The sequence below is a fragment of the Adelges cooleyi genome, unplaced genomic scaffold (genome assembly GCF_023614345.1).
Source record: "Adelges cooleyi isolate 19-005CV unplaced genomic scaffold, UGA_ACOO_1.1 ACOO_flye_CR_arks_rails_tigmint_CR_PRNA_108, whole genome shotgun sequence".
Taxonomy (NCBI): Eukaryota; Metazoa; Arthropoda; class Insecta; order Hemiptera; family Adelgidae; genus Adelges; species Adelges cooleyi.
In genome coordinates, this window is record NW_026095761.1 from 8,535,346 (window position 1) to 8,559,454 (window position 24,109).

Here is a 24,109-nt window from a genome sequence, read left to right on the forward strand (position 1 = left end):
AGAACACAATTTTAATGAAAACATTCACTAGCTGGCATGAATGAAACGTCATCATGCCATCGGCGCCAAGCCAAAGAATCCATATTAAGATACTAACAGCTGAAAACACTATTGTGGGTTTGATTAGTGGAGAAACTACGTCGGTTGTTCCTAATATATAATATCCAATGTATCGATAAAACCGATTTTGGATTTGGTCCAAAGATTTACATATAATTCCCTACACAGTATTGAACCATAATCTCTACTTAATTGGTCTGACCATAGAACAGTATAGAATTACAATACATAATTAAAACTGTTATACACTTTGAAGTGTATTTTTCTAGATCTTTGATCTAGGAAAATATTTTAACTCCTTTTCAGCTTTGCATCAAAATTAAAAACTAGTTGGAAATCAGCGTACAAAATATATTTTCAAAGCTAAATTGTATCGACAATTGACACGTGAAACTACAGCTTAAAAAACACCTATATGATCATTGACCAAATTTTAGCTTATGTTTAATCCTAAGCGTGGACACGTTTTTAGAAGTTTCTCTTATCAGCTATCACCAGATAAACATATCTATCAATGTTGTTTTTCGGTGTAGTTAAAAAGTAAAACGTATTAATCATTGTAGACGTTTACAAAACCGTCCCTTTCTGCAATATAAATAAGGGATGGGAATAATTCGAATTATCCAAATTTTATCATTTATATACAAAACTATACAATGGTGACTTAGTCCGGAACCCCCTCCGACCTTTCCCCGAGATCTACAAACTGAAGGTTGTTATTTAAAAACAAAAACAACACTCTTATTCTAAAAATCGACGAAACCGAACAGTTGGAATAATTTGAATTTCAGTCTCAACCCTAATAGATACAAGCTACTACATAATGATAATAGCAATGTATTTTCGCATTGGATTGAATACAAATACAGGTTGTTAAGAGCTGTATTATTATTGTTATTTTTGGGACTTTAGAAAATGCTGTTTTTATTTAAATAAAATAACAGTTACACGCTCCCTTGATTTTTTTTTATTCTAAAGAAGATTTCACGAGGTTAAACTAATATAACGATTTTTCCAAACTGGCGTTTGAAAAATCGTTTACGTTTTTCTCTTAATAATAATATAGTGTGTTTTACGATAACAATAATTGTAACATTATCGTTTCAAGCCGAGGGCCGGCGTATATATATATATATATATATATATATATATATATATAATAGCGGTCGAGAACAAAACGACGGCAAATGGATGTCGGCGAGTACAGCAAAGAATAAAGCGAAAAGAGAAATAAAAAGCTAATGATGTTTTAAAAAAAAAACAGCAGACAAAAAGAATAAGTAGACGGTAAAACAATCAATCATCCCCTGGTATCTGGTAAAAATATCGTCTGAATAAAAATTGATATATAGGATAAGAGCAACGGAAAAATATATGTATATATATTTGAACAGAAGGCAAACGTCAAATTAGGCAGTGTTTTTTCGCCCTTATTTGTTTTTTTACTGTTCCTTTCATCGCGCAATACTTTGGTTTTTTCGTTTGTACAATAACAACAATTAATAAGTGCACTGCGTTTTCCAATTAAAACGGCAAAAATTGCCAACACTAATATCAATGTTACCGTACTTAGGTTGTTGTTATAAATGGTTGGACATTTTAATTGTTATAAATTGCATTACATAAAATGTGTAGGCACAAGTATTTGTGATTACACGTATAAATGGTCAAGACCGAACAAGTCGATATGTAACTAGATTTTTTGTTTAAACTGAATTATTTTTAAGAAAAAGAGGGTCATTTGAAAATACAATTTAATTTTGTCCAATTATTTGTATTCGGTCATATAATATTAACGTTTACGTCATGGGATAATTTTTAATAAATTTGAGTTCAAAGTGTTGACAACGATTGACCCATTATCTGTAGTTTTGATTACACGATAATATAACAAACAATGCTCGACAGAGGTCTGCCTAAATTATTTTTAAGATATTCAAGTGCGCTAAAACGCAAGTAAATGCACGGAAAGTAAACTATATAAAATTATCGAGAAGTGGATACATATTAAAACAATTTTATGATTGATTGTACACACATTTAGAGCAAACAACACGGTCACCATTCGTAGCGTCGGCATGGGCTTTTGTAAATGGCGTATAATTTTATTTTTTCCCTTTTCAAAATGCACATAAGTCTGGTATCGGACGACCAATAGGAGGCAGGACTAGGAAACTCGCACTTGACCGGCGTTTGCGGTAAATCGAAACCCATAACTCAGTATTGCGAACGCGTTATTGAATAGAATAAAAATTACAATTTCAGCCGGCAGTACGGATAAAAGATAATACCATGGGAACGTTGAATTTTTTTTTATGACATGGAAGAATTGAAATATCGCGAATACGGTATATATTGAGTACATGCATACAGCGGACAAAAAAATATATAAAAGCCCGTTGAAGTGACGGGTCGTCCAGCTTTTCTCCCTTCGCAACAACATCGGTACTAGACACGTTTCGCGAGGGTTTTCCAAGAGTTAGGCCGGCCTTGCAAAACCACCGCGACGTTCAGGCTCATAAATAGTATGTGATCAGAAATTTTTTCTACACATACAAGCAAAAAGACCGTCGTTTAATAACCGTTTGACGTAGAAATTGTGTCTGTTCAAAAAAAATACCAGCTTAAGACGACCGTACGATTTTGTACCTAAATTGATTTCCAATGACAAACGCATTTGGTTTTATAGTTGCGCATATTCATCACTCGAGTATTAGCTAAATATACCTATTAAAATTTCCCAACAACATTTTTCCTTAAAAATATAACAGGCTAAAACCGTGTAATAGATGGTCCCAATTAGTTCAACATTTTAAGTTTTGTAAATTGTTTTATAAAAAAAATTGTGAAAAGAGATTAAAATCAGTCAGAAGGGAATTTTGTAAAAGTTAACATAGTCACAAAAACTAACGACGTGTCAACGATTTAGGTTGTGCAACAAATCTACGGTCTCAATAATTGACTAAAACTATAAAACAATAATAATATAAGTAAAATAAAACTAGAGTTTTTAAAAATACTAAGAATATTTATATATATATATTTGCTGTTATTGTGAAGGCATCATACAAAGTCATATGTATTGTAATAGATTAAATTCTGTACCGCGACAGGTACTTCACAAACGGTTGTTTTATATTAAATGCCTTAAGGTAATATGTTTTGTTGAATATTATGGAAAACTTTCTTCGGAACTTATTAAATGAACATATCATACAAATACTGCAGACTATGCCTTGTAAGGCTCGTCAACAAAACATTGAACAGGAAGACGTATCAAAGTTTTCAAGTACAGCCCTTTCCGCTGTCTTGATGACGTACAAAATTAAGTCCATTCAACATTTTAAAGTTAAGCAAATTACAGTAGAAACGATCAAGTTCTAATAGCGTTATGGGTTTTATTATTTTATTAAACTTAATCAACCGAAATGCGTTATTTATTTATTTCTGACAACGCCTAAAATGTTTTTGCAATAAACGTTTTATATGCATGGCTAAAATAATAGGCGATTTTTTTATTGCTCGAATTCCGGTTCGTTTTAAACTGATTACTATAAAAAACAAAAGTATGAAGGAGGAAACAATAATTCTTTTATATTTCTTATGCGCATTATACAGTATAATGTTTGTTAGGAAATTTTTATCATATACGAGTATTACACTGAACCGCTAGTTAACATAAAATTACACCATTGACTGTAACCGTTTTGCCGCCTTGAACTTTTTCAAGCTAACATTAGCTGATACACTATAAAAAAGCTTGAACTCCTTATATATTTTTTTATATTTTGACTAGTTTTTTTTGAAATGTATTTTGAGCACGACCTTTTTGAAATTATTTTTTCCTATTGAGAAATTCCGCTAAACATTTTTTTTTAAAAAACTATGCTATTTTTACTTATTTCATTTCTCAATACAACGCAATTTAAAAATGTTTTTTATAGTGTCCCGTCAATTTAGCGCGAACAATTGTACATAATTTACTTTAGTACTTTAAAATTTGATTTTATCGTTGCCAAAGCGTTTCCTACATCTGTAATTGTTTTCTATATTATACTTGTTCTGATTTATACTTACATGATTACATTTTTCATTCAGCTTGTCTGTCCTAAAAACAAATCCTTAAAAAACTAAGAAGGGGTCAACCATTCTCACTTTCTATGAATTGTGACATTTTACAAAATGCCAAAATTGTTTTCTATGCGAGAGTTACTCGAGTATGATAACAATCGGTTGTCAGTATCCATTATTATTCTAATAATATATTGAGTACGGATAAATTAATATCATTACACTGTGAAAGTAGAAACAACATTAACTTAGACACATAGATATAAAATTTTTTTCAAAACCGCGTAATACCTATTAAAAAGTGCAAATATTTTAATAATTATACTTGACCTAAAATGATCCTAGAATTTGTTTAATGTTTTTAAAACCACAAATTGGCACAAATATTAAAATAAATAGTTCTAATATTATTAGTGATTTTTTTCCAAAAGTATTTTATAAAAAAAAACATATAAGCTATTATAGTACTCGTTTAAATATCACATTTTACGCTAAAATTTTACTGGCCACGACAGCCCGCCGAAAATATTTAATGTAAATATATATTTATTTTATGTACAGACAAGAATATACAGCGTAATTACAACAAAAGGTTTTTACAATATTAGAGGTGTTTCGTGGTATTTTCATTTAATAATTTTCACGAAATGCTTATTGCGTTTTGGAATTTAACGCGCGTTTATCGCACCATCACATCCAACTCGGAAATTCTTTTCTCTTGTCGTTGAATTAACAATTATTATGGGTTTCCAATCGACCAGCACTACTACCAAACATCGAGTAATGTCGTTGTCGGCAAATTTAATTGAAATTCCAGTTTGTTCCTTTTTTTTGAATTTCTATCCTACACGGCCATGATACCGCAAGGTGCGCTTTGATCGTACAATCAGTAGAGCAAATTGTATGTACAACGGCCATTCGAGTAGGGAAAAGGCCGTTGTATTAATGTTATGTGTGTCTGACAAAGATGTCGTCCAACGATGCTAAACCACCCTCTTTGAATGTTTCGACGCCATCGACGGAAACTACCCAATTGCAATTAGGTGTACTGGCAATCATACACAATACTCATACACAGCATCGGGTAAATCGTTGTCAGAATAATGACGATTATAAAATATGTAGAAACCTAAAAACAATACCTAGAAAGGTTTAATTTAAAGACTAAAAGAAATTGTTTTGTAGATAAATAATATTGTTATTTATCTACAATAATATTGTTAGCATTACTTCCCCTAAGTATAGCAGACAATTTGTCAGCTATACTTCCAAAGAAAAAAACCTAACATAGCATTGATATGGTATAATATCTAAAAAAACTTAATCACATGGTAATCTGGTTATTATAACTATCATTAATTAAAAAATACACAAATCGCAGATTAAGTAATAAACTATTATTTAAATAACTATAAAAAATAAAAATACAACTTTTTAAAAAAAATAGTAAAAACGTAAAGTAAAAAATAATTCATTACAAGAACAGTTTACCAATCAATTGTAGCACATTTTTTTTTAAAATGTCAAATACTTTGAAAACAAACGAAAATTAGCTACAATTTTAAATAATGTTAAATGTCTTTAATTTTTGCCTAAAAAGCGTCCCTATTCAAAAAAGTCCGAATTAATTGAGTTAAGTATTATGAAATATATGTGTCACACACTAATATTGAACCAAATTTAATTTACAAAAAAACTTAAATATAAAACATTATCTGAATTTTTAAAAAAGTTGTATTTTTATTTTTTATAGTTATTTAAATAATAATGTATTAAAAAACCAGTACAGTGGGGTCAGTGCATAGTGGGGACGGAGCATAGTTGGGTCGGGGCATAGTGGTGACGGGGAGGTCACAGGTTTACAGGAATTTTTAAATCTGAAAGTGATAAAATCACTTTCGAAAAAACGCTTCGATGCAAATCGGTAGTTAGTATTTTCAAGCCAGTACAGTCCAAACCAAGCACAGTATAAACCAGCAAAGTTAGAAAGTTTTAAATGAAGGTTCTGTATTTACAAATGAGCATCAAAGCGTTTATTTGAAAGCGATTTTATCCGAGAGGACTAGTACAGTAGAGTATTGGCATAATGTAATCAAAGCAATGAGGAAACGGAGAGGTCACAGGTCTACAAGAATTATTATAAATAAAAGTGATAAAATTGAATAAAATCGCTTTTAAATAAACGCTTTGATGCTCATTTGTAAATACAGAACCTTCATTTAAAACTTTCTAACTTTGCTGGTTTATACTGTGCTTGGTTTGGACTGTACTGGCTTGAAAATACTAACTACCGATTTGCATCGAAGCGTTTTTTCGAAAGTGATTTTATCACTTTCAGATTTAAAAATTCCTGTAAACCTGTGACCTCCCCGTCACCACTATGCCCCGACCCAACTATGCTCCGTCCCCACTATGCACTGACCCCACTGTACTGGTTTTTTTTTTTTTGCTAAAACGTAGTGGACCAAATAACACATATACAATGTCTTGTTATATTTTGTTGGAATGGTCGACGATTCATGTTTCAATCGTTTGTACTCCATAGTTTAAATTATAATCGCTTATTCTCAATAAAATTAATATTTATGTATTATATACTTCCATTAAAGCAATCTCACACAAACTATTTATACTTCACAGATTATATTATTTCAAAGCTATATTATACTTCTATTTTACTAGATTGACAATGTACAAAATAAAATGCAACTAAAAAAACCTTTTCATAGATCCTTAAAATGTAAAGGGTGGGATAGTGAAACGGGTTTTACCATTTAAATACATTAGAAAATCGCCGTTTTACTGCCTCATCCTGTATATTAATTTCTTGTTATTTTCTAAAGAAAAATCGATTTTCTTACATTTAAATTAAAATAAATCGTATACTGGTACTGTGATGGAGAAAACAATAAATTTTACCTACATTTATTACTTATTAGTTAAATATTACTAACGTGTATAGCCACTAGCAGTCGGCTGTTGCCTGTTATTTAACAATAACCTTTTATGGAGATTTTAAAAATTGTGTTTTTTTAATAATAGCATAGGAGCAGTATCATGATGTTAAATATTCACGAGATTTGATCTAGTCATAAAATAAAGTATTATCATTTATGACTTAATTATTATTAAAATTTATCTTAATAGTAATAGTACATAGTAATAAAATAATGAAATATTTTTTACAAAATTAGAGCTACAAGTTGATAAACTAAAATAATAAAATTAGCACGAAGCAGATTATCTAATATTAGACAATTTAAACAATCAAGCGTGAATCTCTTTAAATGAATAACAGTATAACAATATACAAAACATTAGTTTTCCTTTAAAAAAATGTTGTAATAAAAAAAACATTTTGAGGCGGTATACTGCATAAAAACCAACACTTAATCTGAATCCAAAAAACAACAGTCCTCTTCATGATTTGCAGGTAGTTGGACATTAAATACTCATAGTTAACCTTCGGTAAGGTTATATAACGCAGGCTATAAAATAACGAGATAACGACAGTGGTATTGTCGTATCAGAATCATTAAGTGTCTTAATAAGTACACGGACAGGTTTTTTTCCCAATAAATCGAGTGTCTACTATAATCAGTCACACGATTTAGTCGCCTGTGATATCATGTAATAAACACAATATTATGATACCGATCATTGGGCCCTAACCTAATCTAACACGGATAGACGTTACCAACTGATAGTTTTTAGTGTCTAGTTCGTTTCTCACATCTGGTACACTGGGTTTTTAGTTCGCTTAATATGTTATGGATACATATAAGTTCCAACTACTGGCAAATTTTCAACCCAAAAGTTTTAAAATTACGGCTAAAAACCCCGAAAAACAAAAAAACTTGTACCCCCCCTAGGGGGGCGGGAAATGGGTATATTTTGAATTTGACAAAACTGACGTGCGCGGGCATACCAAATAAATATTTCTTATACATTTCAACTCGATCCGACTCTTTTTCTCGATACTATAGCCAGTAAAAGTTCTAACTTAAAAACTCGTACGGTTTTTTTTTTTGTTTTTTCAACTTTCGTCTGTGAAGACTTAAACTTTTTCAACTTTTACCCCCCCAAAGTACAAACTAGACAAAATTTGTGATTTATAGAGTTGCTATTCGAAGGAATTGGTCTAGTATTAAAAAAGTTACAGTGTATACAGCGAAAAAAAAAGCCCACATCAGAGTAAAACCAATACCTTCTCGCTTTGCATCGAAGCTAAAATAGCTCTCTTCATAAAACATGGTACTTTTTTCTCACAATGAAGTTTATTGTATTGTAATAGTATGTTGGTAAAGGATGTTATTTAATAGTTTATTACTTAAAATTGTTTAAAAAAGTTCTTATTTTTGTTTATTAATTTATTTAATTTTTAATTTTTAGCCCTATTAAAGGTACTTAAAAATTGTGAATAGATTTCTAAATTCATTTTGGAAGATTTTAAAAAACAAGAAATATGTTTAGTGAAATGACCTCCATATTTGACCCTCTGGCATTTGCGACCTGAATGTCCGAGTCCCTATATTATTTCAGGATATTTTATTGCCATCCGTGATGAGGGTCTAGCCGAGTCTCTACGACATCGGGAAGTGGATTTAATTAATTTTGCAAGATTTGAAAAATACCATATAGTACGTACGTGTTAGTGTGTTAAAGAAAAGCATGTAAAAACCACAAGTATTGATCAGAGTTTGTTTAGATCGCAGACTGTTAATCGGTAATCATAAGAATTGTACTATGTTGTGTGTTTTTAACCGCATATTCTAATATACACACCTAATAAAAAAAAATTAAAAACCATAAAACATATTATAGACAAAAACAAACTATAATTTTTTCTTTGTATTAAAGTTGAACGCTAATACAATCAAACATTGATTTTTTTTTAACCATGTAATACATGTAGTAAAAAAATGTAAGAAATATATAGCATAAAACTACACGGAGTGTAAGGTTGATTTTTACTGTGGGATATTCACATTATTGTTCGAGCTTAAATTATAAGTGCTAGTTCAAAATATATTATTCGAATTAATGCAATCACATGTTCTATGTGCCTAATTGTTAACTTTTACTATGTATGTTTATTGATTTTTTTCATTATTCATTTTAGAGCTACTGGAACGGATGGCAACGAAAAGCTTTTAAAAATCGTTCCAGATTGGACGGAAGAAGCAAGCAACGACGATCATTTATGGTCTGTAACGTCACACAACGTCGACTTTTGCTACATCGGCGAATCCGAATGCACGGTAAATGTTTTTTTAATATATTTTTTGGAAATTTAAGAAAGATTTACACGTGATTCCAATTAAATCCTTTATCTTTTTCAAATGCCATTTGTGTTCGAATATTTGAATACAATTTCTCTGTATGGAAAAAGATTCGAAATAACAAAGTTTAGCTTCCGAATGTTTTTTGAATATTTTAGAAGATTAACCTCCCCATCCCTACAATTAATACTTAATTTTAGATATGTGGTTTTATATTGGGGTTTTAGCTAATCCACACATTATAAATAATACGCATTGTAACACTGAAGTGATTTGCAAAAACTGACAACACTCTTATGACCGGGCAATATATTATTTTTATTGCTTGTGTGTCGGTGAAGTAGGTAGTGTTTATTACTCTGGTCAGTATCGTTTACACACGGTGTTAACGCCATTGGTTCTATTTCGACATTAATTATTACTCTGCCGGACATGGCTGTTTTAATAACTACGTTTTAAACACCTTGTAGGTGATTAAAACCACTCGGTTATTCAGCACAATAATAAAAATAATGTATTCCAGTGAAACCATTAGAATTGTCTATGAAACAAAACAACCACGAGGTTCTGTGAAAAAAGTGTATCTGTGTATGCGTGTATGCGTATTTCATGATCACCAATCATATATTTATAACCCAACTACAAAAGTTGAATATTAGGTCAGTATAATAGTGTTAGTTAGATCAGTATCGATAGTCGGTATTCTACGTTGTGACACTGTTATACAGTTTAGTTAATGAAAACTAAAATTGTTACAACAGACTTTTACAAATGTTCTTAATACATTATATATATTTATATTATAGACTCAATTTTTTAGGTAATATTTCTAGAGAACCATTGATATATTATATCTGTACAAATGTATTTTGTTTAACATTATTTTTAAAAAAAAATAGTGCTATAATATAAATTTAAATATGTCTAGGCAATATTATGCACAAGTAATGTAAACAGTTTGCAAATTTGCCAATCAATTTTATGGTCAAACCACATGAACAAATCGTCTGTTACAATATCTTAACTTAACTGAAAATTTGAACGACCATGAATTTTATAATGCATTTAGTCTACTTAAAATCCAATGGTATTAATCATTTTCCCGAACGTGCTATGTGTACCTATCAACTAAAATATCGTTCAGCAAGGACACGCGAAATATCCATTTGACGCAATGTGTGCTTTCATTTCGGCATTTACTATAGTTTCAAAACCTTATGATATATATATATATATATATCAATACTAATAATGATACCTATTAATTTTAATGGCATAATGTTGTTTTGGAAATTCGTTATACCTGAGAGTTTCAACTAAATAAAACTTTTCTGTTTTGTTGTAGTACTTTACCGTAGGTATATTATAAATTATAACATAATATAGTAATATATACAACAGCATTACAATACTTTATTTGATGATTTTCTGAGAAAATGTCGATAAAACTTCATAAAAGCGTTGATTCCCTATGGAAATCAACAAGGCAAACCCACTATTGTGTACACCAACGGAACCTGAATGGAAAGACAGTAAATATATTGAATCAAAGTTCTTGAATATTAACAATTTGTTTGTCCCTTTTTGCTGCAATAATAGAAAATGTATTTTCAGTAGTAAAAGAAACATATAAATCTCACTCATAACACTTATTCTAAAGTATAATATAATTTATGTATTCAGCATAACTGACAAATTATAATTTATATCTTTAAAGCATACCTAATAAGATAATTTAAAAAAAAACCTTTATTGGTCATAATATTATCTATGCTACATCTAACATCAGCTACAGTAGTTTTCACAATATATAGTTTAACCTTTTCAGCATAACTCGATTAAAAAACAAACTTCATGCTTCAATTTGAAGTTTATCAATAAATGAATTAATATTTTTAAATAATATGTTATATGTAGTTCTGAGATAACAAATTCAATTATTTATTCTTTAGGGTTATTCACAAAAATTAAATTTACAATATAATTTTTTAATGTGCGCAATATAAATTCATACATTTCGGGATTATATAACTTGTCAGATGATACACAATTTAGTAACCATAAAAATGTGGCCAATTGAAATTTCCAAAACTGTAACTCTACTGCATATTAAAGTTTGTCAATTTTATTTGTTTTAAGTATTAGTACAAGATCTAAGGCTAGAACAGTGCTTAAACTAGATCAGAATCGAAGTCATTGTAGGAAATTATAAATATAACGTAATGAAGTTGAAATATAAAATTTTCTTTTTAGACTAAACCGTTAAATTTCCTATCTTTTAAATGGGGCTCATACAATTAATTATATTACTTTAAAAAGTATCAATTTAAATTTTAAGACATTAAACAGTCGTTTGCAAAAAGTTTTAAACTAATTCTAGTAGTTTTGTATTTTGTTTTTTGATGGGATGATCAAATTTCCAATTGAAAAAAATGCTATATAAATGTTCAGAAACATTCGATTAATACTTAAATATTCGGTTTCAATGGACTTCTTAGTTCTTATTTCTTAATTGACTACTGACTACTCATTAAACCTACGAAATTGAATATAAACTTATACAACAATCGGCTCTTGAATTCGCTAAACGATCATTGTGGTGTTTTATATTCATTTGTAATTTTCAATTTTATTTAAAAGTTTTATTTCTCTTAAATTGTAATTTTAAAACTTTAACGAGACTGTGTAAAATATAGTAGTGTGTCTCCTGCGTTGTAGATATCAAATTCTAGATTAAAATAAAAATTTTAAAAAACAAGCATTATAGTTAACAAGAAAGTATTTATTTAACACTTAAAAGAGATTTTGTATGGCATAAAAGACTCTGTATGTGAAACTATGCAGCCATTACACTACATAATACATTGTTGCGCACCGAATAGACATTTTTCCAATGGATAATGATGAAAGTTTACTGCAATGAAGTTACCGAATTACAGTAATTCGGCTATTTCACGTCCATTAATAGACAATTTCCCTCGTTGTCATGTCTAAATAAATACAAGTCTACTTTCGATATCGCATTTATTAAAATAACGTACTAAAGTTATAAAAAATAACACAGTTGGCGGTCCTCGTGAATTATGCACGAATTCGCCTGTAATATCGTGTTTTTGTTTTATGACTCAATGACTTTGCTTAAGTTTAAAACATTATCCTTCGCATAAATGTTTTTTGTAAATTCACTAAAAAATTTAAATTGTCATTGCTGTAAATGAAGAGCAGATTTCAAAAATCCATTAGGGCCAAATAACAGCATCGCTTTTTACCTAAGAAATCTAAATGAATCCTAGTCCAAATCATAAAAGAAATGTGTCTGCCGAAAACGCTAACGTTATGTTGAATTTAAAGAAAAAAGTGTTATTCGTTCTTTTACGGAAAAATAATAACAATAAATCATATAGAGAGACAAGAGTCAGGTAAACTAGAAAATAAAAACCTACTAGAAAAAATACATGTGTTGAAAAAAACGATGACAATATATTATCTGTGTTTACACAATAGTTGCCATGAAGTGACATAATAACAAATTGCCAGCTTAATAGATTAAAGTTTAATAATACAAAAGGCCCACATAGTAGGTTGGGGGCATAGTAGAGACGAAGTATAGTGAATTCGGTGTAGCCACAGTACTGAAGCAAATATTATGACTGAGAGTGCTGAAATCAAGGGTTTGCCCTTGGTTACGCGTGTGGTGTAAAAATTTGCCACAGTCACATAATATACATATAGTTTTGTAACTAACGTTTAAAGTTTACCTGAAACATACTTAATTGCAATGTGACTGAAACTCGCCCGCGTGTTGGAGGAATTAAATATCAAATAAAATCATTGTAATTCCAAAAATATGTTTAGTATTAAAGTAAACACGATTAGGGTTGATCGTTTGTCTGTACGCACTTTACAAGTGCATACAGTGCAAATCACATTATACCTTCATTTCCGAAAGTAAATATATTATTTACTTATTAATTTATATATATAACAATTAAAACGTAAAAAAGGCTCTTATAAGTGGGAATAAAAACCATTTAACGTGAATCGTATTAAATACAATATAAAAATGTAACGTAATATGTGCAAATATAAACATAAATATATTATTATGTACATTATTTTATATTATATTATAATTAAATTATTAAAATTCGAATCTTAAAACATAAATATTCATAAAATATTTCAGTTAATAACTTATAGTTACAGTGCTTGTGATAATTTAGTTCATGTTTGTTTTACTTTTGTTTTTCTCGATTTCGAAAGGAAAGTAGTGAACAATTTAAATTGTTGGCCCAAAGGAGTACCTTAAAAATTACATACCTTTTTACAACCTAAATGTCGCTCATTGGTTTTTTCATCATAATTACTGCCCTAAGCGATCGTCCAGCAATTTTGTGCCCGTGCCTCCTCCACAGGCTGTGCCAACAACTAAGATGCATTCTGAGAAATTTATTTTAAGAAGTTTTAGTGAAATGAAGGTTTATGCGATGACATATAATTATACAAATACGTCAGTTTCAGTATTCGAGAGAAAATTTCGGTGAGGATGTAAAGTATGTATTGATCGGTTTTTAATTGACATTCCATACTTTGTAATATGTATATAAAACACATACTGCATATGTTTAAACTAGAAGCCGTATCACAAAATAATAGATGTTGTTTTCATCAAATAGTAATTTACCTACACAAATTAAAACTTGTAGTTAAATGTTTCAACTGAAATATGAATACATATTATACTAAGTGACTTCAGCGAGGCGGACTTACAAAACTACGATCGGTGCAATACCGTTTCCATTACCCTTCAATCAGTCAGACATAATATAATTCAATGAAAATGAAAATTAAGTTGGGTAATTTATTTTTCGATTGTAAAGTTACATTTTATTTTTAGATTATAGCTGTCAATATTAATATATACTTAAAAAGTATGAAGAAAATGAAGAGAACTTAAGCTTATTAGCCTTGGAATTGCATCTGGAAGACTCAGTAGGTAATCCAGATAGCTAAGCTAAATAACATTTTTTTCAATTGTCCACCTAAGCCGTTTACTATTTTTGTGTAAAATAATTTTAAAAATCTGAAAATTAGTGTATTCATAACCAATATTTTTTTCGTTAGATTCCATTTGGGAAAGAGATGACATTTTCAAGAAACAACTGATCGTTATTTTATGTTATTCTAATCATGTCTTTTTTACTAATAACATATTTGGATATAATTTTTTCACTAGCAGAGGCTACGTTGGTTTTGAATTTATCTATCTAATGATATTTTTCATTTTTCACATTAAGATGATTGGAGAAGATTGAAGAAAATTTTTCACTACTGTGCTCTATTGACTTTAGGGATTCCGTGCAATAGATAAAATGACCTTACTAATGGACATTGGAATGAATCGATTCGGTACTAGTTCCAAAATATGGTCGGCACTAGATGAAAACGGACTAATGCGCTTAACGTATGCAAAAGGTAATACTCAAAATTCGAAATGGAAAAGGCATTACATTATCCATAACATCCGCCAAAACTCGTACTACTTTATGTGCTAAAAACACATTATTAAATACCTCGAGACTTTTGCACACATAGGTATTCTCTAAATGGAAAGTATTTAATTAAATTTCTTTAAACCAAATAAGAAAAACTATTTAAAAAGTTATACAATCGTTTTTAGAACGCTTTTAAACAATAAACAAACATTTAAAAATTATTTCATTGGCCAATGATTCATCTTTTTATAATAAATTATATTTGTATAGAAAGTTTAAAAAAATAGGGTGTTATTTTACTTTAACAACGACTACAGTCATTGAGAATATGTTTTTAAATGATATAAAAACGTTAAAATAGAAAATATTTTGACCGAATGACATATTTCGCATACAAACTTACTAAAACCATTAGAGCATATTTTGTTCATATCTTTTTATTGAAATTGATGATTATTGATTAAATGTAATCGCTTTTAATTTAAATGTTTTCTACTATTTCAAATTATTAAAAAGCTTTTATCTTTTTTCAATAATTATTATTGCTGTCTGGCATAAATAAAATATAATATGCCTTAAATAAATATTATATGTAGCAAGGCGCGTTGTGTATGCAAAATAGGTACACGAATGCAATCGTTAAAACTGTATTGTCGATGTTCAGTTTAAAAATAAACCATATAGATATGATCTCGTTGATCAGTTTATAATGTTTCGTAATAGTTAGTTGCGGTCATTTAAAAAACATCAGCGAAAACAAATGTATAAAATAATGCTTGAAATGAGTATGTGTATTTTGTTTCTACGTTGTATTATAGATAGTTTTATGAACAATATTGAGCTATCGTCCTTGTATGTTTATCATAATTATCGCTGGTTGATACTAAAATACTAAAATTACTAAATACTAAAATACTAAATTACTAAAATTGTATTGATTACTCTAAAAACAAATAACTTGAAATGGAATTCCAAACGCAATTTACAGAAGACTTGGTAGTAAGTATCGTTTTTATGTGTACTTAAAATTTACTATTTTTGCATGATTTAATGTAACGACGTTTTATTGATATTTTATTTAAAATTGTTTACAATAATGTACTTACAGTGATCATTAAAAATTCTCAGGTTTAATAATACATTTCAAAATTATTAAAATTTTAAAGTCCACGTATAGTAGTAATAATTCTCAAAATAAATATGAAATAACGCAAGGTAATGTTTCAACCTGTTGACACGCGATAGGAAAATTACAATGTAAAAATAGTAAAAACCTACTAATACATTAAAATGATCCATACAAATTGGACGTTTATTATATAGGTACATCAATAATAAATTATTATTCGTTATGATTGCTATTGTAATGATACACACGAAATCATATTGTGGTTTCGAAGAGTATTATTGAAACATTCACAAATGTAAAACCTAATCGCATTACCTAACCTATATTATTGTTACTAGTATTTTTACACTACTAAAAAATACATGAAAAATTGTTATGAATTCGTATAGTTAAGGAATCAGTAACTCGCATTTTAATATAACAGGCAAAATTGGTTTGTACTCTCTAAAATCAACAACTTATAAGAGATACAATATAATTATTACAATAAGGCCCCCTTTTTACTGTCAGTGGTGAGTTTAGAACGAATACAAAGAGTAATTTGGAATTTCGTATCATACACAAGGTATAATATAATCTAAATACAATACAGCATAGTTTTTAATTACAAAAAAAAGGCCATCAGCCTCTTTTTTAGTTTTCTATGGTATCCTCTGTTTTATCATTTATAATGTCACATAAATAATCAGCCCTATATAAGGATTAATTACTTAATGGGACGAACAAATTAAAATGAAACTGAAATTAATCCTTCAGTTCCACTGCCGTTTTCTGCTGTATTATGTTATTGCATTTGGCTCATAAGTAATTATTATCAGGTTAGAAAAGCGCAACATTGTTTTGTAGTTAATTTACTAACAAATGTTGCTCTTACAAAGATGGACATTTTTTCCCATATTGTATCATTGATAAATCTTATCTTTTATGTTATATGTATTCCTTAAGGCTTAAACAACCACGGCGTCACACCAGTCTTCTTTATATCTTCGGCACAATATCTCTAACATGATCGGTATCGTTAATTTACGTTAACTATCGTCAAAAAGTTTTTAATTAACCTAATATTTTGGAATTTGTTAGACCATCTAAAAACCACAACATGCTAAATAACGATGACCATTTTTTAGGGATTGTAATAAAAAATACCAAAAATAGAAACCCAACAAAGAAGAATATGTAATTAAATTGTTTATAAACTAATTATAAATATGGTTTTATTAAATAAGTAGTAAATCATCATCATATAATATATTCTACGAATAAAAAAGTTTAATTTCATTAAAGCTGTACATTAAATTTAAAATAGTTTTTTTCAAAGGTATAATACCTTCTTATCCGTGTAATTTCTTTGACTTTGTAGTTTACTTTTATTAAGAACTTTTTTGTAATTAAATAAAGCATCTACCATAGTATACAATAATATAATGGTTTTTGCATTGAAATAAATTCTTACTATAATTAAATTTTCATTAAATACTGACAGTTAAAAAAGTACTCAAACAATTGAATTGAATCGGTAAAAAGTATGTATGTATAATGTATATTCTGTTATCATTGTGATACATTTTAAAAAATGTACAATAAAACCGTTTGATATCACCTGCAAACATAGTTGGTAGCTGTAGTAAAAAAAAAATGGTCACAACACTATTTTACAGTTGAAAATAACGGGAAAAAAATGATTACCAAGTAAAATAATTAAAGCTTTTATTGTTCGAGATGAGTGAGCCTTTATTCGTTTAAGTTAACGCAGATGACAGTTTACTGTAATAATTACCAAAGCTTTTCCGACAACAATACGTGGAATATCATATGTTTCGAAATTGAATTTAGCTTTTGTTTTCAAACGACGAACTTCCATTTATTCCACATGGCAACGATGTTTAGTAAAAATAAATTTAATAATTTGTTTTCTACCTTTTTTATTGTTAATAAATCCAAACAAAATGTTAATCGCGAACATACAGCTATGATTGCAAGTGTAATAATTTAATCTATCAATTCAGCACAAAGTTATTATATTTAAATGAGTCCGAGATTGTTATTTTGAAACGACGTGACTGGTCTAATATTAAGAGTTTAAATCAATTATATTTCATTTATGTGTAATTTATTAAAATGTTTAATTATAATAGTATTCGGTATTATAATGAGTAAACATAAACTATCCGAAATGCTTTAAAAATATTCGTTTAAGAATTATAAACGTTAATACAAATTTAAGAGAGGGGGAGGGGGAAAGAGCTTTTGTGTAAATAATGCGAATGCAAATATTGTTAAACTTTCCTAACTCGATTTAAATGCTTGTAACTCATTTAATATATTTGAAACGTTTTTTTATGTTAAACAGTTATTCGATATAGAAAAGTAAAAACAAAATTGAATTTTTATTAAACTTATTTTCCAAAAATGTATTGTTTCAATGACCGTGGACCGAAACAAGAGGGAACCGAGGTAATCGAATAAATTGAAGTGTCAAACAAGACGAGTGGAATATTTTCCTGTGCTCTCGTAGTAAGTGGGCGGTAAAAATATGTGTCTTGCGCCACAAAAAAAAAAAGAAATGACAAAAAATTGAAACCAAACCATGGTGAATATTTGCATAGCGAAAATACAATAAACCAAGTTTATTTAGAGAAATAAATATATAATGGACCGACATATAAAATGTTTTTCACTTTTAGGCTTCATATACGATTTCTTTTTTTGCATGCCAATTTACAAGACCGAAGAGGCGAAAACTAGCCTTTAAATATTAATAAACCCATTCGGCCGGTCTGAGTGTCTCATATGTCGGGTCATTACTGTTATATAGGCTATACGAGTACATGCGCCGTTCGTTGGTTTAATATTTGTGTCTATTTGTTATTGGTTCTTACTGAGAGCCATACAACACGGCATATGACCCCAACACCTGATCCTACACACAAAAACCCGTTAACTTGTGACCAATGTGTCAAATGGAATATTATTTATTTTGACTACTGTACTTAACAAACTTTTTGGGCGGCACTTAAAAATATTAGAAAATTATACTTAAAAAAATATATATATATATAATGATAAAAACCTCATACTACGTACAACGTCGTTTATTAATTTGTCTAGGCAATAGTTTACTAAATATTAGCTGTAACATTATATTACAGTATATAGATCAATAAAAAATATTAGTCATATCCGTTTTTCGTGGCTCATTAATGTTCTTAAAATATTTACAAAAATGTAAATAAATCATTATGAAAATTCAAAGAAGGTAGCTTCATTGGTTGCCCTCCTACTTCATGTTATATTATTCAATTTTTACTGTTTACTAATTTACTGTTGTGCATATTTGTATAGATGTAAATATTCAGTATGATGAAAAATAAAAAATAAATCATTATGTAAAAATTGAAAACAAATTAAAATTTTTTACTGTAAAAAGTGTTCTTGTTTCTAGTGTTTTTTCCCCCACCAACGTTATTTCCGATTATGTACCCAATAGAACATAATATTTCAAATTGACTTTATGAAGCAATGTGGAAATGACAACTAGACGCCGAACCGATCGATCGCCTTGAAAATAAGTTTGTTATCCTTACGCTGACAATTGCGCTAAACGGAAGACCCGGTTCACGCGGTTTTGCGAGGAAAATGTATTGTTTTCTTTATCGTCTACTCACGTTGTTGGTGGACTTTTTGCGTTGCCCATAAATCCGCAGAAACAGAAAGCACTCGGATATAGAAGATGAAAAAAATTCGTTTGCTGACTGCTATTTTATTTTTTTTTTTGTTGCATGCAAAGCCATTCCATTAACAGCCACCTGCGCCAGAGATATACGTTCGGTCCCGGTCTTTCCCCTGCATCCGCCCGAATTGGGTTGACACAAGGTGCTCGTCGGCACAGACAAATTTTATTCGCCATCGATTCGCTCGTCGCACGCGTGTATACCTCCTGTGTGTACAAGACGCTCCGCGTGCGACCGTCTTGGGGTTACAAAGCACTTGTCGCGTCGGATACATAGCGATGACCGAAAGGGCAGGGGAGGGAGGGGAGGTCGAGTGGTGTCTGCACAATAACAATAATAATATAAGGATCGCGGTGGAAGAGATTCGTGGCAACAGTAATGCGGCGGAGGTGGACTGCCGGTGTGTCACTTACCGTTGACAGGGTTCGGCCATTTATCACGAAGGCTTTTGGCGGGTTCAAAGATCGAGGTCACGAAATTGAAAAGACAACGCGAACCGTCGACGATCCACTTACCGCCTATGCCCCCTATGATCACCCTCTCCAGTGCCACTGGTCGGGGCCCCTTGTGCGCCGTCTCCTCCCGAGACTGAGCAGTCTTGGCCCAAAAACAACCGCGGGGCGAGGAACAAGAATCGGTTAATGAATACTGGCACGTCGAAGATTTACAACCGAGATAAAAAAAAAACCTTCACGTGATAATCTGGCCAAAAACAATGTTTTCATCATACCGCAAAAAAACGCTCCGGCAACGGCGGGCTAACAAACGATTTTTTAATTGTTCGCAAAAAACGTGTAAACGCAAGAGGTATAAAAAAATAGCAGCGACTGTACCGCGTTGTCTACAAAAGGTGAACGCAAAAAAAAAAAAAAATAACTTGACGACGATATCATATCACGATATACCAAACAATGAATTCGATCGAATGGCATGTTCACCGTCTTTGTATTGAACTGTTATCAGTTTTAAAATTATGTTTGCCTTTGAGTTAAAATTTAAATTTCTAATTATGTTTTTCGGTTGCTCGGAATTAAATTTATATCCATTAATTTAATAATTTGGGTACAAAAAATATGTCATAAAATAATAATTTAAATTGGTTTTTACAAATTTTGTTTGGTTTTTTGAGTTTTCTCTTCTAATTTTAACTATGACTAACTGGGAGTAACTATGTTCTATTAAGGATTTAAACTTTTAATGCATTTTTTTTCACCTGATTCATTAATATGTTGTATAGTAAAATATAAAATGAAGTTTTGATAATCTTTTGAAGTACAATCATGTATGAACAAATATATCCGACCGCTCTTCAGGAGTTTTATAAACTTTCAATATGTTATTTTCGTAAAACCAATTAGATAACACATTTAACTATAAAGTAATTAATATATATATATATTGTGTATAATAAATACACATGTAGAAGGTAACTCAAATTATTTTGGCTTAAGTATTAAGCTCAATCATGTTGATAAACGATGAATTTATGATAAGATATGATATGATTTTTAAATAAATAATAATTTATTAACCAATTAAAAAAAAACCTAAAATATTGGTGAATTAATGAGAAAAATGGCATTTTTTTATGACATAATAATATGTGATTATATTATGCATTGAGAGGTTAGGAACCCTGAGCCTGTCCTGGTCTTGCGCCTTAAGCTACAAAATATGAATGATGTTCGTAGAGAGGACATTGTACATTGTATAAAATCCCATGTTAAGAAACCGTAGTAATAAGCTTAGCAATAAATAACAAACTTAGTAATAAGCCTCGGAATTAACAAGGTAAATAATTTTAAGTAAAGGAATTCTTTTAAAATCAAAGCAAAAATGTTCAAAAAAAAAGATTAAATCCATAAAAAAAACATAGCTTTGACATAAGGAGGATTTTAAATGAAATACTATTTATTTAGCTAAGACGATTGACTATAAATAAGGTTTTAATTATTGTAATTTAACTAATTGAAATTAATTAGTCATAATTTATTCTATGTTATATTAATTGATGACTTGTGTATTATAAACAAATTATTTATTTTAGTCCATCTCTAACATAATATTTTTCATTGTTTTATAATAATTTCATCTTTTTTCTCGAATTATAAATAAATAGAATAAATGTTTTTTCTTCCATCCAGATTGATTGAATTCATTTTACTTTTTTCGTCAATACCACAAACATAAAATCACTATTCGAGACGAAAGTTCAAAACAATATTTTTAACTACATCATGTTGTATAAATTGGTTTTGAAGTAAAAAATACTCCCTGGCAATCATTACTTCATTAACGTAATGAATGAAATGTCCAACTTTATAAGGCACTTATGGTATTTGAATACATTAACATAATAGTTCTTTTCGTTATTAAGCTAATAACTCAAACAAACCTACACGCTAGTATCGAGCGAGTTTACTTTAAACACCTTCCTGATACGCGAAACGAGGCTATTTTAGGCTCCCGCTTATACACTTTGCTCAGCAAATGAAACGTTATTAAATATCAACTTATGTATACGTATATTTTTTTCTTTAAATTTAATTTGCGTCCCGCAGAGTACATTTTTTTGTTTTACAATTATTTAGTTTGTTTACAATCGATAACACATTTACAAATATTTGATCATCGCATAATATATTATGTATACTGTACACACATAATTGTATAATAAAGAACTACCCCCCCCCCCCCGACATTTGTTGTTGATTATTATTATAAACATTTAAACATTTGTTTAATCGGTCATTTTTTTACCCTTCCGAACTGACGTGCAATTTTGTGATATTTTTTTATGAAATATTCAATCTAAACTCTGACAGTCGACATTCTGCTCGTTAATATTTAATGCACGGGGTAGGTAATAAAAAATAATTGTATGCATACAATGCGAGCCTTTATTTTTCACTTGCTATTCGTTTACGTTCAATATAACAAAATAATACGATATACATAAAATATAATACGTAAGTAATTGATCAGTACCACAATGGCCTTGAATACTTTAAACTGTTTTTTGATTCTTAAATGATGTGTGTTTTTTCTTTGACTTTATCGATTAGCTTTACTACGACAGTTCATATTTACATTATGAATTTCTATTGAATTACGGTTGTATATTAATATTTTTTAATTGTATGTACAATATTATAAAACTATACTAATCACAGCTTTTTTCTTATTTATATAAGGAATGTAATGTGATATTTCCAATACGATAGGTACATTTTGTACAATGAAATATAATGTATTATTATTGAAAATTGAATAATAAAAACACAACTAATAAAACAATAATATCAGAACGAAGAGTACAAGCTTAACTAGTGATTTTCTCAACTAAGTAATTCCTAACTAGAGCTACGGTGGACTATGAATTCTATAAAAAAAATGTATTTACTATTTTTAATACATACTAAACACAACAAAACACATTTCCGCCAAAATGTATACATTCAAAAACGTATTATTTAAAAGTTACCAAGTTAGCGTTCTTTAAAACAGGAAATGTTCCAGAAATGTTTTATTTCTTTTGGAACACGTTCCTTCGCAATACAGGTAAAGGAGTCATGAGTTCAACAGAATGCTGTAGAATGTACATAAGTGTACTTCTTTAATTTTTAATCGGTACTTAAATTTACATAGGTCAGATGGAAAAAGTTATTTCAGGTTGGTACTGCTAATTTATTTGTTGAGGCTCTCTGTACTATTGTGTTTAAATATTTAAAACAAATAATTGTAATTTATCTCTAAGCAACAAGTTTTTCGAATTGGAACAATCGAATAAATACATAATATATACACAGACACTCGTGACCGACGAATGTAACCCTAGCAAATCCAACAGGTAAATCTATAAGGGGTAAACCCCTTGTGACGTGCTGGCTTTCTCTAACTATATTATACAAAGTTCAATCTGGCCGCTCTTTGTAGCGCCTTCACAGCGTTTTACACGGATTGGAAAGCAGAAAAGGAATAAATAATTGATCTTAAAGTTTAAGCCAACAGCGGAAATGATTCGGGGAAACCTAACGCAACTCGAGTCATAAATAATTTGCTTTGTAACCAACCGTACCCTTTGTTTGTGCCCTTAGCGCAAACGAATAAAAACAGCTAATCTATTATAAATGGTTTCTCTCTGCGGAGCAAGTCAGAGTTCGAGAACAACAGGTATACTACAATAATAATAATAACTTTGCAAATATAATAATATTATAATCATAACTGGAGTGCCGAATACAAGCAAACAAAGGCGCCCGCAGATGAAAATGTTAATGGGTTATTGGATACACATTTTTTTAACTTACAGAGAAGCTAAGGGGAGTTGCCCTGTCCTTT

At 29.7% G+C, this 24,109-nt stretch overlaps 1 protein-coding gene across 4 annotated transcripts in view; it reads left to right on the plus strand.

The window, feature by feature from the left end:
• The window catches only part of LOC126837780 (eye-specific diacylglycerol kinase-like), an 88,853-nt gene that overhangs the window by 36,578 nt on the left and 28,166 nt on the right, over positions 1 to 24,109 (plus strand). For all 4 annotated transcript variants that reach the window (XM_050571741.1, XM_050571733.1, XM_050571748.1 and 1 more), the window contains exon 4: positions 9,254 to 9,392. In XM_050571741.1, coding sequence (XP_050427698.1) covers positions 9,254 to 9,392 — 139 coding nt within the window. The remainder of the gene's footprint in view (positions 1 to 9,253; positions 9,393 to 24,109) is intronic.